Source organism: Anser anser (genome assembly GCF_964211835.1).
Source record: "Anser anser genome assembly, chromosome: 3".
NCBI lineage: Eukaryota > Metazoa > Chordata > Aves > Anseriformes > Anatidae > Anser > Anser anser.
The window spans coordinates 62,774,494-62,798,214 of NC_139722.1; the positions used below are offsets into that span (position 1 = coordinate 62,774,494).

Below are 23,721 nucleotides of genomic sequence, written 5' to 3' on the forward strand. Positions count from 1 at the left end.
AAAACAGCTGGAGGCCTGGTGGGGGCCAGGCGACCTTTCATTACGTGAGCCACCCAGGAGCCCAGCTCAGCGCCCCGCAGCACCAAGTGACACATTTCTGTGTGGCACCGCCTGAAATTGGATTTTTTCTCTGGGACACTCAACGAGCCCACAGCCACCCGAGGCTGCAGCGACCCCGTCAGAGCGGGACGGGCAGCTGCCACAAGGCCGCCAGCGCCCGCCACGCTGCCCGCGCTCAAAATGGCGGCGGCGGCGGCGCAGGTTCGGCACCGCCCGGCGGGCGGAGCGCTTCCGACGGGGCCCTGCGCGCTGCGGAGCGGCGGCGGCGGCTCCGGGCCGGGGCCGGGGCCGGGGCTGCGGCCATGGGCACGGCTGGCGGCGGAGGCGCCGCTCTGCGGCTGTCGGGGCTGCACGGCTACGCGGCCGAGTTCTCGCCCTACTGGCCGGGGCGCGCCGCCTGCGCCGCCGCGCAGTACTACGGCATCGCAGGTGCGGGGGGGACGGCGGCGGGGCGGGGCGGGGGCGGCTCGGTGCTTCTCGTGGGCATGGGGGGTCGGAGGGGAACGGCGCCTCCGCACCCGTGCGCTTGTCCGAGTGTGTAAACAGCGTCTTCACGAGCACTTGGCGGTTGCCCTGTGTGTGTGGCCTTCACCGTGCTGGGATACGCATTTGGTGCGATTCATGTAAATTGAGCTGCTCCGATACTTTCGATCCCAGTAGGAGTATTTTCCCTAAAAGCATTCAGATAAAATAAAGTTTCTAAATGTGGCTTTGCTTTGGCGTTATCCCAGTCAAGGGGGAAAACAGTGCTTGTGCATGTTTTTCCTAGAGCTGAATTGTTTTGGTTTGGGTGAGCTGTGTTTGCATTAATAGATTCCCTTTCCCCAGGGGAAGAAAAAAAAAAAAAAGCGTTATATCTGCTGTTTTACCAAGCAAATACAAAGGGACCCCGTACTGGTATGTCAGTAACACAAGGTCACGGGCAAAACACGCTCTGTTGCGTGAGTTGCTTCTTCTCCAACCTCATCCACAGGTGTACCGGGGGACAAAAATCTGATGTACATAAATCACCCTTTTGGAGAACACGAGAGACAACAAGCTGTTTATACACAGTCCTGAATTGTTTGGCCTCGTAAAGAAGCTCAGATACCTTCCAAGTGTCTACTAGCTGCCTCAGAACATGGTAGAGTCCTTGGCGCGGGATAATTAGTTGTGATGTTTTGTTTTATTTTGGTGTTTTAGGTTGTGGAACTCTGGCAGTGCTGGAACAAAAAGGAGCTGGGATTGTTCTGCTCAGGAGGTAACACAGGAAATATTTTCTCATGTAAAAATGAAATGTAAACCTATATTGTAGTGAGTAGAAAACCCAACATGAACGGTTTTGGGACTTAGTGATATAAAGTATTACATCTACGCTACATTATCTACTAAACGTGTATTTGTATTTAGGTGTAAATGATTGGTTTACATTGTATAGATCTTGTTATAAGAAGTAATCTGCATTGCATCCTTTCCATAAGTGTAAACCATTTTATAGAAAACAGGCAATGTAAATTAAAAGTAGCCCTTCTGTCCTAGCTTGAAATTAAGTTTTTTGTTTGTTTTTATAGGTGCATTGCCAACTATATTTATCTCCTTATTAGTGGCTTATACTGAAAATAGAGCAGGGAGTTGTGGCAAGTCAGGGAGGTCCATTCTAGGAGATGGAGTGTTCTGTGAGTTTGATCTCTGTTCTGGAAGGGAGAAGGATAAGAAAGGTTAGGAAGGAAAGGGTTTGGTACTTGGCCATCATTTGCCTTTTTTTTTTTTTTTTAAAGAAGCTTTTGAAACAGCAATTGTTTAGATTAAGAAGAGAGATGAAATAGAAATACTTAGCAAGCAGTTAATCAGAGAAGTTATTTTTAATTCATAATTTTACAGCAAGACTGTCTGAAGCTGTTAAGCACAGTTGGTTCTGCTAAGCACCCTGGTTCAGTAGTATTCATTTCTCTGTTTTCAGAGAGACTATTTATTTTGTGATGGCAAGTTCTGTACCTTCCTGAGCACCAAGCTTTGTCATTTGCTCTATAGAAACTTCCCGTGTGCGTGCCATTCCCTCGTAACTACTGCGAGGTGCCATGAAGTTCAACCTGAGCTTAGCTAAACCTTCAGTGAAAAGGGGGTAAATAACTTTGTATTTACCATGAGATAACATCATGGTCACTGATAGTTGTTGCAGAGCAACTAATACATGGTACTTGATCCCACACGATGAATTATTGTTGTGTTGAAAGCCCTTTTTAGGAGTTATAGAGATATTTAGTATGTTCATTGCTATCTTTCTGTTGGTTTTTCGTTCTGACTCAGCTTCTTAATGATGTTGTGGATTGGTTAGAGCCCTCTCCACACAAACAGTTTTATTTCTTTGTTTACCACAGTTACAGACAACTACCTCTGTAGCAACGTCCTGAAGAAACCGTAGATCAAAATGAGATATGTGGCACCTCTTACCTCTGCTTGCCCAGCAGTTAAGGACTGAAATCCCGATTCCATTCTCTGTGTGGCAGATCCTTAGCTCATTCATGCTTTAACTTAATCAACCTATTCTTGTAAAAGTTAACGTTATATCCAGTAAGCTACTTGTAAGGAGATTCACTGGAAACTCAAATAAATAAAAAGCTGTTTAGAATGGTAAAGAGGTTAATTTAAAGAAATACTGTCTTTGCATGTAACTAGTCCGGACTTATGCGTCATGCTTACCCATGGACAAATATTTTCATTGTTCTGATTTAGCTATGACTGGAACGATGGCCTTTTTGACGTGACGTGGAGTGAGAACAATGAGCACGTGTTGATCACTTCGAGCGGGGATGGATCTCTGCAAGTCTGGGATACGGCTAAACCCAGAGGTCCACTGCAAGTCTATAAAGAGCACACTCAGGAGGTAAATCAGGCAAACTTGAAGAATTTAATGGGCTGTCTAATGCTTGAATTATTAAAGGTGTGGACTCATAATCAAAAGCGTTTTTTGCGGTTTATTTTTTAACTTTTTTTGGGTCCATGCTTTGAATTTATAACAACATTATTTTGAATATAAAGTAAATGATATATGCTACATATTCATCTACTACAGCATATGAATGCACAAATACCGCATAGTAAATAAATCTAATATATTCAGAAATAGCATTTGTGGCTTCTTCTAGGCTAAGTAGTCACTGAGTAGGATGAGAGTCCTGAAGTCATTTTGTGGCTTTAGTGAACATCGTTGGATAGGTCTAAATCAGGCAGCTGATATGTATAGCAGTGTTATCTTTGAAGATATAGAATGATACAAATAATGTGGATCCTTAGGGCTTCTGTTCTACTCAGTAACTGCTTATCCTTTTCTATCCTAGCATCTCTGGCATCTCTGAGACCCTGCTCAAGGCAATAGTAGTCAAATATTGGGACAGTGTGTATTTTTTAGTCTTGGTTTGAAACCATTGATTTTGATTTGCCTAAAATCTCAGTTTCTTTATATAGTGAAATATTGGTAGAGAAAATGTTACATTCACGTTCATGAATATATCTGCATATTTTCAAGGCCTTTTATGCCTCAGCGTACTTATCTTCCCACAAGCAATTTTTCTACTTTTTTTTCCATGCTTTCTTTCTAACACTCTACTCCTTTTTCTCAAGTCTTTGTACTTTACGCGTGATAAATTTTAGCTCGAATTAGCAACACTTTATCTGAATGAAATAAATGTGCGTGAAATAAGCTAGTGGATATGTAGTCAACAAAAAAATTCTGGGAATCCAGTTTTGTATTCATAAAGACCTCTTTTTTTCTGATATGAAGCACAAAGCTAAAAGCTCGTTGATTGCAGTTACATGACGATTTGTCTGCTGTACCTTTTTTTCTTTGTAATGTGGCTATTTTGGCTTAATACATACACTAAGTAAATAAGGAACTGCGAGAGATGAGTGTGGTTGTGGTCAATATTTTACGATAATGTTCAAAGACTGATGGAAAGATGTAGGCAAAACATATAGTGTTTTTTTTTTTTTTTGGACCCTATCATTTTCTCCTTGAAATTCTGTCCATAGGATTATTTTGGTTTTGCTACACCATCTGTTGTTTGTGAAGTAAAAATCTCTGTGTCCAAGTCTTGGTTTAGCAGGGAGCATGAGGAGGTGGACGCATTCAACCGTGAGTTGGAAAGACGGTACAGGACACATGGGTTTCCTCTGAGACATGAAAGTTTTGTATTGATTCTTTATAAGCGCACATTAAGAGGAGAGATTTAGCAGGAACATAACTAAGAGTTTGCGGTAAACACTGGCAAACAGCGCTCTTTAAAATGATTGACTACCTTCTTGATCTGTAATCCTAGTCTGACATTTGTAGTGATGATTTTGTCGCTGTTTTTTAATACTTCTAATGCAAGATTGATGGGGATTGGTTTCTTGTTTTCTAAATGAGATCATTGTCCCCGCTCAAACAGAATGTACAATTTTAATTTAAAAGTGCATCTTTATTGTTAAAGGACAATGAGTTTTATTCTAGCACTAACCAACTGCTGGTTATCATGAATAAATTAGTCTAACTTACTTTGGTTTTGATGAAGTGTCACTAGAATGTGAGACAATAGAGTACTTCAATTAAATTTGTCTTGTAAAGTGATTTTTAGCATTATATTGAACTTTTTCTTTTTTTTTTTTACTACTTTTGTTCATCTTCTTTTCATCTTACCTGAGACATTTCATACTGGTATTTATGGCATTAAGGCATTAATGAAGCATTTCATAATTGAAGATAAAGCACTGAAAGAGTAACAGTTGAGGTTTGTGCTGTGTTGCTATCCTTTCCCAGTTACTCAGCACAGCTTCTGCTGAAGCATCTGTAAATTTATGTTGGATGATAGAGTGAAAAGGGAAGATTAAAAGTGAACCTTACTTTCTACTCCCACGCTTTCTCCTTTTCATTCCCTTCCCATTATCCGGACCTGCCAAGTGCCAGATGAAAAATACCTCTTGCCTTTTCAGAGCCTGTTGTCTGTTCTGTTTGTAATCCTTGCCTGGAGGAGAACTTGTCCAGGTACCGTTACCTGCAGTGCAGCTGCAGGACGCTGGGCAGCCCCAGCCGTGTCTGCCATATGCGTGCAGATCGCTATCATTGCGTGTCTTCGACAGATCTGCGTGCTGATAGCTTGCCAGTGAGCTGTAAACCATATGCGCGCTCTGTGTTATCTGCACGGCAGATCTGATACATCCTGAATTTGTGGGGCTAGGTGAGTTGTGTGACAGAGGTACATGTTTCTCAGGTCTGCATTGCTTTCTTGAGAATTCTGGACGTGAGTATGCTAGCCCAGCACCCGAGCTGAGCAAACCTTGTAGGGCTGTTGCACGAATGAGGCATACTATGTAGTAATGTGTTTAGGGGCATTGCCAAACAACATGTTAAGAGTATAACACCCAACTGCTCCCCAGATTCAGGGGGAAGGAGAGGAACCAGTTGGAAAAATGTGATGTCTTCTATTTTACAACATGAACAGCTACTTGAGTGTCTCCTTTACTAATAATTCAATAGAAGGAGACAGGTTGAAAAAGGAGCTGTAGTACTGGTAGGAAGCTGGCAGAAGTAGAAAAAACAAGGGGGTAAAGGCATGGTTTGAAAAAACAAACTGAAGAATTACAGCTCAGTTTATTATTTGGCTTTCATCAAATAGTGTGTAATTGTCGTGTGCATTTGAATTATAAACTCCTCACAGAACATAAAGCACAAAAGGGTGCCAGGGCAATAACCCTTACAGTATGTGGAAGTGGGGCATTGTAAGTTTAAGAAGAAAAGTTGCAGATGTTGCACTGTGTTTTTTCTGTGGGGAATGGTTGCTTTCAACTTTGGGGAAATGAGCAAATAGATGAAAAACAGTTAAAGTGGATCCAGCATAGTCTGACATTGCGCATTTTCCTTCACAAAACAGAAATAGATAATGATGCCTTGATTTCCTTTCTCATACAGGATGCTTTCCGTAGAAGACTCTGGCTTTTGCTAGATAATTTTTTTTTTCCTCTCTAACTTCTCTGCTTTTCCTCTGGTGACACAGGTCAAAACACTTTCACCTTCAAAACAGGGTTGCTGTAATTTAATGCCCGATTATGGGGGCCAGCTGCACTGTGCTACTTGAACAGCCTCTAGTATGTCGACTTGCAGATTAGATCCAGTGCTGTGCTAGAACAAGACTATCCCAGCTGGCACACCAGCCCCTGGGTGGTGACCCAGCTGCTGAGAGCAGTGCCACAGGCTGGTAGGTGGTGGCCACGCTTCTGAGAAGCGCCACGGAAGGTCTGCTTAGGTCAGCAGGTGAAGCAAATGAACTGTTTCAGATAGTATTTAGCCACATCAGCTCTGGAATTGGTCATGTCCCACTCCAGTTTACTGAGCTCCAGAGACCATTAGTATTTGAAACACTGGTGAATAGTCAACATTTTAGTCTGAGGTAAAAATTATATGGAATAGAATGCGCCTCACAATGTATAGGTAAAGGTACAGTGCGTTTGAAGCTGGAACCTGTACCTGCTCTTGAGGCTTTCAGATTTGAAGCTATTTGAATGACTACCTTAGAGCTTTTATGTTTTTGCTGGGGCAGCAGAGCTGAAAAATCAGCAATGGTGGATAGAATTAAGGTATTCTCTATCAAGATAGGGGGATCGACGTTAGAATAAACTATGAGAGAAGAGAGAGCTTATTTCAGCTTCACAGAGAAAAGCATCATCTTAATAGCTGGAATGATTAGTCATGAAGGAAATGGGGTTTTTATTTTTGCCTCATTTGTTTGAGGATATGGATAGTAAAGAAGAGTGTCATAGAACTTGGAAAATGTGAAAATCAAGAGTATTTGACAGCATGCAGTTCTTTCGAGAATTAGAAATAATAAAGCATTTACGGTTAGTCAGCTAAAACCTCAGTCAACTCCATTGTCAGCTCTGAAGAGAGATGTCATTTACCTTGTTAGCAATTAGAAACCAGATATCTGAATAAAATTGGATTAGAGATCAGAAATCAATTTGAGTTACGGCTTTTTACTGTGCTAGAAACTTCTAGTGGTGGTGGGTGTATGTGGATTTTGTCTTTTTTTTTTTTTCCTTCTCCATTTTGATCCATCTTTAATTTTTGGATACTTCTCTGAGGCTATAGGTGCCTTTAATGCCAGATGGAGATGCTAAATTTAATTTTTGCTCAGGTAAATGGTGTTGTTGGCAGCTCTGTGATGCTTGACCAATGTGGCTTTTTTGCTGATTATGATATAATTTGCAAATCCAAGTGTATTTAGTGGAACTTTGGCTAACTAGAGTTTCAAACATATAATGCTTTTTCTAAACTAGGTTGTATCATTTGTAGGCATATAGTGTTGACTGGAGCCAAACTAGAGGAGAGCAGCTAGTGGTGTCTGGTTCATGGGATCAAACAGCCAAGCTGGTATGTTGGTTTTCTGCTGAAAGCAAAAAATGTCATTTGTTTTGGAACTGATAATTCTTTGTGTTAAGAAACAAAATTGATTAATTTTTCCTCCATTTTAAACTGAGGCTGCAATTCTGTTTTAACTGGGATGTTCTTTTATCTTTCAGTTGATAGCAATTTAAGTATACCAGTGCTTTTCATGATACATGGTAAAAAGAAGTTAACTTAGTCCTTTATGTATGTATAAATCTCTTATATACAGGAAACCCTCTCCTTTCTTACTGCATGTGTACTTCAACAATTTTCTTTTTACTTTATTCAGTGGGATCCAGCTGTGGGGAAGTCTTTACGCACTTTTAAAGGCCACGAAGGGGTCATTTACAGCACTATATGGTCTCCTCACATCCCTGGCTGTTTTGCATCTGCCTCAGGTAAACGTGACGGTAAAGGAGTTCTCGCAACAAAAAAGCCGATATGGTATTGCATTAGTTCAGTGCTTTGTCCAGCAGGTGGTACTGTGCCTCATACATAAAAATGGAAGAGGGAAAGATAAATGTATTGCTGCAGCTGGACGTAGGTTCTCTTACCACCTCTAAATTATTCTCTTGGTGGCTGTTTAGACAGGGATCAGCAGTTTTCTAGTAGTCACTTTAGTGACCTTGTGGCAGTTTTTTCTGTTATTTTATGTACTCTCATCCATTCATCTGACTCTTGTTACTGACCATTAAAATATGCTACTTGCTTTATTTTCTGTTCTGGCTTACACTTTTGATAAAATTGTCTCAAGCATCAGCAGTCTGTGAAAAACACAGTCAATTACTGTTGAATTGTTTCCAGTACTGATGGAGATCACTGTGTCAGGTTCTTCAGAAACAGAAATCATCAATTACACTTTTCTGCTTCTGCCAGTGCTATGAATATTGCTGACTTATCTAGTCATAACTGAGCTGGATGCATCTGCAGTGGAAGAGACAAGGCGAAGAGATGTTAAAGTGGTGTGACAGCATTTTCCAAGCACTGCTCCTGGTCCAGCGGCACAAGGAAGAGTGGACCAGCAGCAGCTGACTAGATGGTTTGGGGTGAGGACTGCTATGAGCCACAGAGTTAGAAACTGAGGGCAGTAAGACACTGCTTTAATGCAAATACCTGTAAATTAGTGGCTTAAATATCTCTGATTTCAAGTCTGTTGGACTTCTGTAGTGATTCAAAGAGAATTTGTTTAGCTCTTACGTCAAGAGGGTAAGCAAGTAGAAATGTCTTCCTGCTACTAAAGTTAAAGAGAGAAATTCAATGCACAAAGATAATGGTCTTCCCAATTCTGTGGGAAGTACAGTGGAAAAAGTGGACCCGACTTTAATTTTACAAAGTCTGTGTGGCTATTTCTATCTGACTCTACTTGTACGGTTGGACTAGACTAACTGACAAGTTTCATTTATTTGTTCTAACGTAGTAGTGCTTGGTAGGCAGATGCTGGCACACAGCTGTTTCCAACTTGAAGATTTATTGAAGTAACTTTTGAGGTGCCTATCTAAAGGACGTACAGAAACTTAGAAGATTAAGCCCTGTATATTGTATGGCAGTTCTACAGAAATGTAGCTATTTACCATAAAATGCTGTCTAAGTACGATTTGACCAAACATAGGTGCTTAGGATTTTTTGTTTTCAAATTCTAGAAGTAGTAATCTCTATAAAGTCCTGCTTAGAAGCCTCCCTTCCATGATAGTCTTGTTTATACAAAATCTGTGACGTTCTAGATGAAGAAAAGGGTTTTGCTGATCCAGCAAGTTATTTCAAATTTGATACTCTAGGCAATTAAGTCAAACTCTCTTCTAATCCATTGCCACTTGAACAACTTTGGGAAACGTTGATTGTTAGATGCTGTATGTGATGGTACTTCGTGTAAAGCAACATACAATTGGTCTGCTCTTTGAGAGACTCGGTGGGTGCAGCTGCTTAAAGTTTTGGATAAAGCACTAAAGAGTAGATATTCTTTTGTGAATTTCCCTTTCCCTCTTGAAAGGGACAAACATTTAATGCCAGACCCTGAAGCTAATTGAAGTCAATTTTCAGGATTGATGACTCTGTAGTATTTTATAGGAAAAACAACACACAAGAGACACAAGATTTCTCTTCTGTAAGTACTACACAGATATGAAATAATCTTGTAATTAAATGTCAGGCATAAAATCATTAAAAGAAAATGAAGCCCTCAAAATGGTGATTTTTCTTATGTTTTCAAAATAAAACCTTCAGTGTACTCTGAAATGAAATAACTTCAAACCAAAGATTTTGCATAGAAGTCATGTTTTTTAGTTTACATGGAAATTTTCCTGTGGTTTGGTTTGATTAGATTACTTTACTACTAAAAATAACATTGGGAGCTTTTTCTTTGGTCAGCAGGACTGTGGGTAGCAGAAGTAGTCATGATTCTCACCCTGGGTGCAAACACTCTTTCCTTATTGTAAGAAAGACATATTGGACATACACTCAGTTTATTTCACTGTTCAGTGTTTAATTACACTCTGTTGTGATGGTGAAGATATGTGATGAAAGTCAAGTAGAGCTATATTGGAAGCTGGACCTCCTCAGTAAAAAATAAAAATAAATTGCTTTGATCCACACATGCTATACGGATGACAGAAAATTATGGGACAGAAGGCTTAATATCACTGACAGAACTTCTACTGAGCTGAAGTTGGAGCTGGAAAAAAACTGCAACCTCAACATGATAGCATTGTGTCTAACTTGCTGCTCTTCCCTTGTCTGATACACTAACTGTGAAGGCTGACCTAAAGCTTTACAGTCTCTTTTGCAACTGTGTTGTCTTGAAAATTGAAAATATGTCTGGAGGAGCACTTCCTGAACTTCCTTTCATCTCTTTTATTGTTGTTTTAAAGCAATACCCTTTTTGAAGGATATTGTTGAAGAGTTCCCTCTCTGAAGGAGACTGAGCTGCCATAGAATTACCATGTGTTCTCTCTCCCTCCCCTCTGTCCCACTTCTCTCATCCAGCCTCACACCTACCCACAAGCATGCATTCTCCTGTACGTTGACCGTATAAAGTCTTAGCTCTTCAGAACAGAAATGAACTATTTCATGTTGCAGCTTCTTCAGTTTTGCATGTCTTAGTAAAATAGCTTTCAGGAAGCATCTTGTTAAAGATAACTGGAAAAAACAACGGTAATGAAATATTTTGGTTTTAACTAAGTTTAGGTAAAGCACCTAAACTTTACCTGAAATTTAGGGAATTTTAGGTAAAGTCTTTTTTCCCTTTTCATTTTTTCCATGTATTCCCATTTATCTGTTCTGAAAATAAGCAAAAGGAAAGGAGACTTAGGAACCTGTGCCTCACCCCTGCCCTTTTGCTGCCTTTATTTGAATCCACATAGGTGCCAGCAGAAGTTTAATTTCTGCTTAACTAATCAGTTTGTGAACACTGAAGACAAAATCTAACACAACTGCAGGACATAGTAAAATAGTTGCTCAGAAGTACCATTACTGGCCTAGGCAACTTTTGCCTGAAGCTAATAAGATTAACTGCTTGCTTTTGGAATATGACTTTCTCTCAAGCTATTATGAGAATAGAAAAAGAATGAGTGAATACAATAAGAAACCTAAGTCTGTAATACAAAAGATGAAAAAGAATTTGATACTAGGCATAGAGTATTTTGTTCATTAAGTCTTTGATCTGAATACATACAGGAAGACTAGCTTTGCGTGCAGTTGACAATAAAATGCAGTTACCTTACGGGCAATGAATATGTTTGGAGCTTCAGTTAAATTAGCTTTTATTTAGCATCAAATACATTTCCATTTAACATTTGCAGGGATGCGGGAGGTACTTTATAATGCGGTAATCTACACGTACAATCATTTGTACTCTTAAAAAGCAATTAAGTAATTGACTTACCTTTTATTGTTTGAAAATGAGAGATGTTAATAGTACCAGAACAATCTGTTAATTCAGTATATGTAAATACGTTCTGTTGTGATGTCAGTAACAATTTCTGAGCTGATGAGCAGGACATTCACGTGTACGGGGGGCACCATCACAGAGCCCTGTTAAACGTCTGCCTTACGCTGAAAAAACAGTGATGTGGAAAATGTCATTAAAGAAATGAGATAAATAACAGTAACTTCATGGCTAAAAGGGTGTAATGAGTCATTGTGTCATTCGCCCAGAAGGTCGGTCTTTTAACCTGGGAAGCAAGTGGATGAGCAGCACGTACAGAGAGTGCCAGATGCACGCAACAGTAGTACATAGGCAAACGTAAATCTATTCTACTGAATGATCCTCCACAACTTCAGAGCAACAGGCCTTGCTCAGTCCTGTGGTTTATAAAGAAAGCATCTTTTATAGTATCAAACGTTTTTATTGCCCTTTAAATTTACCAATGGGAAGTAATTAATGAAAACTGTTTTGCCCTTAGCTGCATAACTATAGTATTCTTCAATAGAAATATGACACTAGCAAATGAAAATATGAGTATTTAGGAATCAGCAAAGCCCAGACTTAGAATGCCTGTTAGCTTGTATCTTAGCTACTCAGACCTCAGTTCTAATGCTGCATTCATTTTTAAATCATTACTGCAGTCGTTAAATTCATTGATCAGGGCAGATACTTAGTTTTTATTAGATCTTTAACAAAGGATGAGGAAGGGAAAGAAGTGGTTCTCAGATCTGCAAGGTAATGTCTGTGTTTGTAATTGAGCAAAGAATACAATGAATTGATATAAAGATTTTTTTTTTTTTCACACTGAAGGCCCAGGATGAATAAATTTCTCATGCTACAGCAAAGTGTGATTGTTTTTGACTTTTTTTATTACATTGAGAAAAATCTCTTGGAATTACAGCTTTACTGGTTTACGAATGAAGAGAAGCTTCAGGAGAGCTCTCATTGCAGCCTTACAATACTTAAAGTGGGCTTATAAAAAAGATGGAAAGCAACTTTTTGCTCAGGTCAGGTTTCACTGCTGGCCCTGACCTACTGACTTGCCTTTAAAAATGTTTTTCTCCTTGCCTACCAGTCTTTTATTGACCAGTGTGTGTAGTTGAGGGGTTATCAAGCTGTAGGTCCAGGAAGTGTGCTGGCATGTAATATTGGCACACCTTCCTGTGCTTGGGATCTTAATGTGTGTGAGAGAATGAGCTGGGGAAGTTGTACATCTACCGAATTAGTGGGAAAGGAACTGCCTTGAGTGCAACTCCTCAAAAAAGGGATGTTTTCCACATGCAAGTTCCTGGACCAAATTTGGGATTGTCACATTTTTGACTTTACCTTCCTTCTTCAGAAGTAGCACAAGGCAAAAAAAGGAATTGTTTGGAGTGAGGATTGCAGATAAGTAATTCCAGATGCGTTCATATTTATTTGGTTTCCTAAAAAAGAAAAGGAAATAAACCGCTATTGTACTACAATGGAAGACTGACATCAGCTCCAAAATACTTCAGTGGAAGTTTTTATTCCATTAGTTTGTGTAAGGTATGGGCAGGAGGGCTGGGGTCCTTCCTTTGCTTCATGTGAGTTCTTTTCTGATTACTTCTCTCTGAATGTGTTAAAAGAAATGTCAGCGTGAGCAAGGTTCAAGGCATTGCAAGACCTCATTCGAATCCCTGTCCTCGAGGGATAAAAGAAATTAAAGGCTTCTATTTACTCGTGACTCCTTGTACAAGTCAAGCATCTAAAGAGCAAACTGATGGCAGGGTTACTGTGGTTTGATGCAGTTTAGCTAAACTGCTGTTTATGCTACAAGCAATTAAAATATCATTTATTTACTTGCATTGTTGTGCTGAATCTACATAACAAAATGAGGTGGATGTTTTCATTTGGAATCTATTACTTCAAGAGATACCAGCACAGTTTTGATTTCACCTGGGTCTTGTGCCCAAGGAGGTTTACTAAATGAACCGCTAATGTGCAGTACTTCTCAGGAAATGAGTTTGGCCCTCAATTTATGGCTAATCACTCATGCTAACCATAGTAGTGTCGTATGGAGCACATCCTAGAAAATGAAGCACTCTCAGATTGTAATATTTTATATTAGGATGTTATATTGTAAAATAATGTGTTACTTGAGAAGAAAATATAGTAGCAGTTTATTTGCAGTGAACTATTATGTTTTGGGTGAGTTGGGCTAGAGTTAGGTATGTAGGAAATATTTTCATTTGCTAAAGAGCAGTTTAATAATATGATAGTCTAAGTTAGGTCATTTGGTCAATTTTGAAATACAAATTCTCTCCCAAGACTATATTTATTCATCTCAGAAAACACTGAAATAAAATTTTCATTTTTTTCTCAACAATTCACTCTTTTCAGAAAAAGACTGTTGAAGTGTGTTGTGAGGTAACTAGAGGCTCTTTAGATTTTTTACTTTACAGTGTTTTATGTCAGACTGAAAAATTACCAGTACATTTCCACTTGTAATTGTTTACTTGCTATTTAGATTGTGCTACACGCAAGTAGATTTTGTGCATTTAGTAGAGTGCTATTGGATGATTTAAATAAAGCTGCTATTTGTATTTGCTCTATTTCTGTCTCTTTGTGTGGAATATTATGAGCTTTATTAATCCTGTCCTATGTTATCTTGTATTATTTATGGGAGAAATGAACAGCATGAGCATTTTAACACGTCTAGAAAGATTGTTTTTTGATAGTCTTGAGATTTGGGTTCTGCTCTTCGTTCTCCCACAGATTTTATGTTTGATTCTGGTTAAATACTTTAATCTGCTTTTTTCTGTCTAGTAAAAATATGTATATATAAATATATATATATATATTTTAAAAAATTGTATCTGTCTTGATGAATCCTTTCTGCCTTCAACTAGTGCTTAAAGTTTCTTGTTTTGTTTGTTTTTAATCACCTAAATACCTAGCTATGTTGTATAGTTAATGTTGTACTTCTGCACTGTCTGACAATGATGGCTTACTTGGTCGTTGTCACAGGACTTTGAAATTAGGATTTATGGATGTGGGTTAAATACATCTATGAGTAAAAAGCCGGTATAAAACCTAAGTGAAATTTAAATCTTAAACTTTATCTCTTCTCTGTCGTACATTATCATTCACATTAGCAGTCATCGTCTTATGTACGGGGATGATGTACTTATAGATTAGCATCTCTTTCATAAATTTTGAATAGATGAGTATGCATTGTGTAGTTCTATTGATTCGTCCAAGATTTCACAAATATTCATTAAAATGAAAGAAAGCAAGTACAATATACAAACAAATCTGGAATCATAATTATCTAACAGACCAGCAAAAATCTGTTGCCATAGAGAAATTGCTTCTTACAAAAATAGAAATATTTTGTGGGGGAAATGTTGGCCACTTTTGTGGTTGCTTGCTTTGGGATGCCAACTGGAAGTGACTGCTAGTGAATATGATCGTATTAGGTGTGCTTTACTTGTACTTTCTATTATTATTATCCTACTTCTGCTTTATCATGTGGAAAAAAAAAAACACGTAATTTCTAGTGCAGATTTAAAGGAATTATGGAAATGTGGAGATTCCAAAATTTTTAACAGCAGTTTTAATTGAAGGGTGCATGTGTGTATGTATTCTGAGGTCATGGAAAGATGGTGAAGCAAAAAAAAAAAAAAAAGTTTGTTAAAATATGTAGTGTGTCAGGGTCATCCTGTTTATCATCTATGAAAAAAAAAACCATATTCTGCCACTTACAGCTTAAACAGAGAAATTGGATTTGCCTTTGGCTTTAATTCAGTTTGTTTTATTGACTGAAAGGTTCCCTTGCATGTTATGTTATCCCATTAAAAATATTTTACAAATAGTGCCAGCCATAATTAATAACAGCTGCGCCTTGCGTTTTCAAACAAATTTTTAAAAAGAGAGAGAGAGGAAGGGAAAATAACTCTTTCTCATGGGTCAACATTTTTTATTAGAAAAGAAATAACTTGGACAGTAGAATTTTGTGTCAAAATTGTTGCTGGCTGAGTAATTTACTTTTCCGAATGTTTCTGGCCATTGTAACTTTACTGTGGCCCATCTCTGTAGCAGTTCATCCTGGTTCACCTGGATTTAAATATTTATTTGCTCAGAAAAAATACCCTGTCTGTCTGTAGTGAAATACGAGCTTCCCCCTCAAATCCATGTTATCTGATGAAATTAAAATAAAAGCTTTTTGAGAAGGCCATTACTGTATCTCCAGAAGCCCTAAGACCCTGAGTGAAATCTGTCCAGAGCAGCTGAGCAGGACGCAGCGCCTCTTGTGCCAGGCGCCTGCCGGCCGTGTTCCTTCCCCGCCATATGTTGCACAGGTTTGAGAACCACCCGAGTGGTGCCCAGGTCTTCAGCTGACTCGCTCCTGAAAATGCTGGAGGCAGCAAGGGGAATGAAAGCAGGGAGAGTTGCTGCGGTCTTGGTGCCACAAGGCCGGTCCGGTGGCATGCACTGCAGCCAAGCTGCCTCTAGGTTAATTTTTGTATTCAAACTTTCTACGTGTTTTGTGTCTCCTTGCAGAGACGACAGGGTGCAGCGTTCCTCTGATGTGTCTTTAGGGCTGTATTTGTTTGGACTAGAGGCAGGTTCTTGCAAGGAGCTATGATTTGATGTGCCTGGCTGTGTTCTTAAGGATAGCGAGCAACTGGTCATGAAGACCATCAAAGTGCTTGTATCTAAACAGCGTACCACTTACTGATGATAACCAATTTGAGGACTTAGAGAAGTGTTTCTGGTAGAGAAATTTCTTCAGTAGCAAGGTAAAACAAAGTATTTAGTTTAGGTAGTATTGATATATGCTTTTTGAACAAATCACGGATATTTGGACACAGCTTCTAGTGATTTTATTCACCTCTTGAATGAACACAGCACAGTAATGGATTCTAAATAGTTTTCTCTCTTTGTAAACAAATGACCCAGAGAATCCATTTTTTTGGATACCAAGCTAAATATTCATGGTTAATCAGAGAATGGATTTTTTAAAAAAGAAAAAAAGTTAAAAGCATGGTTGTCTTAGCTGATGTGGTTCTCTCTATCTTTGTGAGCCATTAGCAACTGCCTTTGCAAGAAGGGTGTACACCTAGAATGCTAAAGACCTAGGGCTAGAGGACAATTAGTAATTTGATGGAAAGAGAGAGGCTCAGGTGATTGATGGCTCTTAGGCTGTACTCCCTTAATTGCTCCCTGAAGACCTTTGTGCGTGCGTGCACACATGCAGGTGCGACTCTGTGCTCAGAGGTTATGGAAAATGTGGCATTTAACATGTGTAGCAGTTACAGCAGAATGACTTTATCTTCTGATCTGTCAATGGATGACAGTAACTGCAGTTTTTGTAAATGATGAATACAGATAATATATGTTAAATGTTTCTTTCATCGAAAATGCAGAGACAAGTTGTGCTTGAAACACTGTTCACTATTCTGCATGCTGAAAGTATGTGTGTAGGTGCTTTTTCTCATCTGATTTGCAGAGAAAAATTGTTTAGGATTCTGATCTTCTAAGTCCATTTTGAAATGGATCCTATGCTCCTGCTTGATTTAAATGCCATTTGAATATTTTACCCCATCTTTTAATCAAATCAGAATTTAAAAAAGTAATGAAAGTGTTAGTAATAAAATGAAACTATTTTTTTTCCTAATGAAAGAGCAATAGTAAGTTCTTACTCCATTTGTGCATGTCTCTGACCTCTTCGTCTATTACGTGCTTGATGTAGCCTGAATGTCCTCATGTAATAGTTTGTGTTTCATAGAGCTAAGACACCACTGTTACCTGAGTACTAGTGGATTAACTGTATCCCGTAAGTGATTCATCAATGCCAAATGAATTTCTCTTTGTTTCAGGTGACCATACTTTAAGAGTTTGGGATGTGAAAGCCCCAGGAGTCAAACTTGTGATACCAGCCCACGAGGCTGAGATCTTGAGCTGTGACTGGTGCAAGTATGATGAGGTACAATCCTGTGTATCCAACTGTTTTCCGAACAGAACCAGTTTCATCAAGTACCAGCGTTGTTTTTTTTTCAGTTGTTTTGTTTGGTTTGGTTTGGTTTGGTTTTTACTGCAACATTAATGCATCTTCTAGTTATATGGGAATAAAAGCATGCCTAGTTGTTCTCTTACTAGCTAGCTAATTTACTAGCTACATCTCCAGAAGAGCATTGTTCCAACTGATAACTGGCCGAAGTAGATGTGAAGTTTTGTTCACTCTTTTACATAGTGGGCAGAATATTCCTTAGTGGAGAAACAGTTTGTATTTCTCTGTTCTCTTTAATTTACACAATGGAGACCTCATTTATGATGTATTCATCTCTGTTGTTTGGTCTGTCTTATTGTTTGATCTGTCTAACTTTTATAGCTAACATTTTCCTGATATGTATCTTTGCAATTTAATAATTAAGTTGTCCTGATATATCTGTGTTGTATCAAATCATCAGAAGTTGCTGGTAACCGGTGCAGTTGACTGCAGTTTGAAAGGCTGGGATTTGCGAAATGTCCGGCAACCGGTGTTTGTCTTGCTTGGTCATACCTATGCTATCAGAAGAGTGAAAGTAAGTTGTATTTTATTCACTGTCACCCATCACTGGATTGTTATGCAAACTTTTCTGGGAAGCGATAATATTTTACATGATCTAATAACTAGGAAAAAACATGTTGAAGATTTTAGATGGTAGAGTGGCAGTTCTTGGAAACAGTTCGGTTTAGCCTGTAAAACCTGTTTGATGTTTAGCAGGTTGGTGGGCTTTCAAAGGAAATGATATCTTCAAAGTCAATATATTGATGGAAGAGCATGCCAGAGATTTAGGGATAGGAGGTTTACTTAAGCTAAGTTACATGGGCTATTTTAGATGGAGGCAAGACCTTCCCGTATTACTTTAAGTGGTGCTGTGCTTTATTCTTTTGATACAAGATGTCAGTATTGATGTAAGGCAAGGTAGAAAACTGGTTGTGAATGTGTATTTTTGTGTATACAAAGAAAATGTTGATAGTCAAGTAAGCTTAGAAACTCTATGCATGAACAGCTACAGATGATTGTACGGGACCTGTGTACTACTAGATCACCTGTTGCTGGGAGTTTGTTCTGGATGCACAGTCACAGTGCTTGGAATTAGTATTGTATGTTGGCAGCAGGACACAGGTCTGTGATTTAATATAAGGTTAGTGTGGTACAGATAATACCTGATCATTACAAAGCCTTTCAAGAAAAGGTATGTTAATGAGTATTTTCTTGGAAGCTTGAACTGGCAGAAAATAAATATCCTGAGTCACTACTTCGTTTCGCTTCACCCTGGCATTTTTGATCTGTGGCTTTAAAATGTTTTTAAAAGCTACCACATTTGGGTTGTAATTTTTCAGAAACCTAAGGGAAACTTTTCCTGATAACTATGGGAAAGGTTCCATATCACAAATCCTGTTTGTAGCTAGACGGCTTGAAAAGCTCTTGCTTATCCTAGCTACCCTTTCCTGCTACCTCCACTAGTGGTGACTGTCCATGTCTTTTTTTTCTGATTTAATTTCAGCACAACCATGTTCTAATCAGGCTCCGTGAAATGTTCTTCATAGCAGAAGAATGTTTAGCAGTGGCAGATCATTCTCTAACTCCATTTTGACAGGCATTAAGAAAGTTAAATCAATACAGCTTTAAATGTTATGTTTTCACTCTCTGGGAGTTACTGGGATGTGGGATCTTTTGAAAACAGCTCTGCCACTAAGGGATTCGTAACAAAGTCTTCACAGTAAAATGTAGAAAGTGAACGCAGAATTGTTATTCATTATATCCTGAATAGTAGAACTGATCCTGATAGTAGAACTAAGAGGCGCTTGATAAAACTAAAAGAAGATGGGTTTACAAACAGATGAAAGTACTTTTTGTACATATCAGATTGTAGACCTGAATCGTGTAATGGTTTGGATTGGCAGGGACCTTAAAGATCATCTAATTAAGATAACGTAAGACTTCTGGAATTAGCTCTCTCTTTAGCGGTGCCTAGTGAGAAGACAAGAGGCAATGGGAACAAATTGAAATACAGAAAAATCCATTTAAACATAAGAAAAAGCTTAATCAAAAGCTTTTTTTTTTTTTCTTTAAACTGAGAGATTTCTCAGACACTGGTCTCCATTCTTAGAGATATTCAAAACCTAATTGGATGTGGCCCTTACCAAACTGCTCTAGTTGACCTTTGAGCAAGGCAGGATAGACTAGATGATCGTTACAGGTCTCTTCTAACTGCAGTGATTCTGTGATTCTACGCTAATCTTCCATCAGCCAGACATACTGTATGGAAGAAATCGATGACAGGTGCCTGGGTTCACAAGCTCTTTTTACAGAACATCTTCTGTTGCTTTTACTGGAGTCAAAACACAGGGCTAGGAGGCAGTTGGCCTCACTGAGTAGGGTATTTTTTTGTATTCTTACACAGTTTTATTTAAGTTTCCATTTTAAGGCCCCTAATGTTCCCTGTTTTCTGACACATCTTAAAATGCTTATTAAGAGTTGGCCAGAACTTTCTTTGCACCCAGCCTTGAGGTCAATTCAGTAAGTGGTTTTAAGGAGACAGAGGGGAGGCTGTATATGTATACATCTTCAAGGAAGAGGTATGTGAGAGTGCGTGGCTTTTAATCCATCTTAGCAGGCTTTTATAGGTGGTGTTAGAAGATAGACGTGGTCCCACGGACATGAGATACAAGAGGCAGGCCAGCACTTAGTGGTGATGAGGGTGTCCATGCCTGTGTGGTGTGACTCACCTGTCAGACTACCTTGAGAGACACCAGGATGCTACCTCGGTAGAGGCGTTCTGCCCTGTCCTGCCAGTGTCCCTTCCCCTACGGCTTGCTGGCACTGGCAGTTACAAAGCTGTGCAGCACGCTGGCTTGGCTGATTGCTCTGGCTGAAGATCTGTCCCTAAAAGTGGCTAGTTTCTGGATCACTAAGCTGACTCTATTTGTCCCTCAACTGCATGATTAAAAGCCGTGACACAAAGGAAGGGGGCATGAGCATGGCCTGAAGTGGAAAGGAGGGGAAAGGCCACCAGTCTTGGCAGCAGCACACTCTTAAATTAGTTTTAACCAACCATGAAATCACAGCTGTCAGTTGTCTGTCCTTTGTATTCTCTTCACTTGTTCAAGCTTGCATTGACTGTCAGGTCTGCGGCGGGCAGGGAGTTCGACCCAGCATTACGCTGTCAGGATTCTTGCAGATTGCTTCTGATCTCGCACTGCGGCACAGGGCTTCAGCAGCACGCTGGGGTCATCTGGAGCCCTTCTCAGGAGGTCTTGGCATTGGTGCATTTGGATATCTCATATTCTTAGCTGTCTTCAATCTCAAGACTGAAATATACCTATAGCTTTTGAGTTAAACTCAAGAGATCCTTGTTTGTAGGAACATACTTTGCGTTCTCGGCAGTTGTGGTGATAGCCCAAGCTTAGCTATTGAATTTCTATTAGCTGTGAGCAATACTGGAAGTCTTGCAGGAAGAATCTTACCTATGAACCAAGGTGTGGGGTGCCTGTATTTCAAATTAGGTCAGTGACTTGTATATCTTGTTAAGAAATACAGGCCTTTAAATGATTGGGAATTGAGGGCTGCTGAAAAGCTGGAATCAAGGTGAAAATTTCCACCAAATTGCATTCTATTTGCGCTGTTTTTAGACCTGTCTACAAGAATCTGTAGAAGAGTATGTCACATAGGATGCCTTGCAGGAGAGGGGGAGATTAGAAAGTGACATTACATTGACTTCAGTTTTTCAACTTATCCCTGATTTTCCAATTTCTGTAAATAATTGCAAAATTTTAGGACATGGAATTGATGACAGTAGTATATCTTATGTTCTCTATAGCATGGCACAAATTTTCACTCTAAGATGACCCAGCTTTTCTGAAACTTGCTTTGTCTAATGAGATGATACTCAGGTTGTCAGCCAAAAGCAGAATTTAATGAGTGTTTATCTGACTGTTTTAAAACTTTTTAACTTTACAGCGGGGTTACTTGGCAGTGCTGTAATGAAATCAGACTGAACGAGGATCTCACAGAGCATTCCCTGTAATTAGAAATACGGTGGGGAAATTTGTTGATGTCTGTTTTGTTACAACATGATGTGGTACCTACAAAGACAGTTTAAATAGTTAAACTTTGGTAACTTTCTACTTACAGTAAGTCTGTATATGCTCACAATATTTTTACTTTAAAAATTGATCTGTTTTTGTTTTCTTGCAGTTTTCACCATTCCATGCAACTTTATTGGCCTCCTGCTCCTATGATTTTACTGTGAGGTACAGTAATTTCTTATTGCATATCTTCTTTTATATTGCCTGCAGTAGAAAATAGTTCTGGAGTGGACATACTGAAGCGCAGTTGCTCTCAGATATTTTCTCTCCTTGTAAAATATGTTGAAAATACATGGGCTCTTCACTTAAAGGCTAACTCAGTCCTCTGAATTATGTCTGTGCTGACAGATGCTTTCTGGAAGCCTTTTCACATCATTCTAATACACGTAGTTGTGTCTGGCTGTGATAGTCTCTGATAGGAAGGTAGCATTCTCTAAAGTGAATGTAGGTAGGTGACTTGGTATGTTTCTGTGCTTTATTTTTATTTAAGCTTTTTATAACAAAGCTTTTTCAACCTGCCTGTATCTGACAAAGCCTTAGTGTTGTTCTACAGTATGTATGCTGAAGTAGACAGTACTTCAGCAAGTTCCCCTGGCTGCCCAGTAAATCTGATACTGCTGAGGATTTTATAATAGAGGTATCTACTTTAATACAAGTTATCTGCTTCTCTGTTTCTTAACAAGTGGAACCATATTGAAAGCAGTTGATAAGCTTGTTAGATAGATCAGTAGAGGAGAAAAAAAATACTCTTTCCCAAAAAAGATGTTTAAAAATGCCTAAGATATACAGGTTGGTATACAAGAAAGCTTACGTTTCAAGAGCTGATGTTACATCTGTTCCTAGGGTAGGTTGACAACATCATCAGTTTCATTTTCATTGACTCTGAAAGAGAAAACCTCTACACCATTTGCAATTGTATAGTAGAAAGTACTGCTGGTGATATGTCTAACCTTTTTTTTTCTGTAAAATTTTAATCCAAAGGCTTGTATTTTATGCTGTTCTAGCTATAACATACTTTAGGAATACAGTACAGTACAGGCTTTAAAATTTAATCTAAAATAAGTGATTAAGACTTAACGTATGCTTTTATATATTCACATCTTTTAAAATTGGATGTTGCATATTAAAGAGGAAAAGGACATTTCCAGACAAATCTATTTCTGAATTCCTGATTTTATAATATTTGATTATTACTTTTTGCCTGTAGACATAATATCTATAGTGACAGTCTTACATGGTAAAGCAACTTTCACCTGAGTTCACCTGAGAATAGTGGTTTTAAAGCAGAAAATTATTGTGTGTAAAACCCCACACTGGGAAGCATTGAAGTGGTAAATTTTTAAAATCAGATAAGTTAAATGATTAAAAATTAAATTTCTCACAGCAAGTATAACTTACTGTTTTCCCCAAGGCAACAGAAGTAGCAGTGTTTTCCTATACAGTAGAGTTCTGATTGCTCTTAAAACCACAACTCAATTTACTGTGCTTAAAATTCAAAGCGTATATGCCCTGAACATTAAAGGAGCTAACAGTAGTACATCGTTAATTATCTGAGTTGTATCCTTAAATCAGATTTTTCTTTCCCTCACCTGTTTTGGTGTCTCAGTCCCATGCTTGCTGTATTAATTCTAATGCTTACAAACTTGCAGTCTTGGTGGTATATTTTTTCCCATTTTACTTTTTATCAGATAATTAAGGTAAAAGACTTTTAAATTAAATTAGTGCTTTGGTATTCAGATAAGTAATATTCCCATGCTGGGCTTTGTAAAAAAGCTGTGATTAATGACTGGATCTGGACAGCGTTTCTTTAGGAGTGGTTGGACCTGATCTCTGTGCTTACAGTTCAGGTGCCAGCTGAAGGATCCTCTCCTCACTGATGGTAGTTCTGTTCAACAGATCCGCTGCCGAAGGAACAGGCTGTTACCTTCGCTGGGGCCAGCCAGGGATCACATGCTGACTGACTGGACAGCTTCTGGGTTGCAGTGGCTCTCTGCTGTAGTCCTACCTTTCCATGTCCTGGGCAGCGTGGCATTCCCCTCTTGGTGACGGCATGAAAGGAGGTGTGGGTACTTTGGGAGTGAGGGAAGGGTGGAGTTGTGAGCAATACAGCATGGAAAGATCATTGGGTGTGCAAGCATTATGGTAAGAAGAGAGGGATTTGCAGACTGGGCAGTGCCAGAAGTGTTAGAAGTGTTACCCAGAAGTGCTAGAAGAAGGAAGCTGAAGGATGAGAATAAGGCCAACA

General features: G+C 39.0%; 1 protein-coding gene across 3 annotated transcripts in view; it reads left to right on the forward strand.

The window, feature by feature from the left end:
* The first annotated feature begins 268 nt into the window (after positions 1 to 268).
* The window catches only part of PEX7 (peroxisomal biogenesis factor 7), a 42,546-nt gene continuing 19,093 nt past the window's right edge, over positions 269 to 23,721 (forward strand). Inside the window, exons 1-8 of one of the 3 annotated variants that reach the window (XM_083828762.1) lie at positions 269 to 489; positions 1,243 to 1,300; positions 2,773 to 2,923; positions 7,364 to 7,441; positions 7,746 to 7,854; positions 17,219 to 17,325; positions 17,810 to 17,923; positions 21,586 to 21,641. In XM_083828762.1, the coding sequence (XP_083684888.1) occupies positions 363 to 489; positions 1,243 to 1,300; positions 2,773 to 2,923; positions 7,364 to 7,441; positions 7,746 to 7,854; positions 17,219 to 17,325; positions 17,810 to 17,923; positions 21,586 to 21,641 (800 nt within the window). In that variant the 5' untranslated portion in view covers positions 269 to 362. The remainder of the gene's footprint in view (positions 490 to 1,242; positions 1,301 to 2,772; positions 2,924 to 7,363; positions 7,442 to 7,745; positions 7,855 to 17,218; positions 17,326 to 17,809; positions 17,924 to 21,585; positions 21,642 to 23,721) is intronic. The other 2 variants (XM_083828760.1, XM_083828761.1) reach the window with 2 other exon arrangements.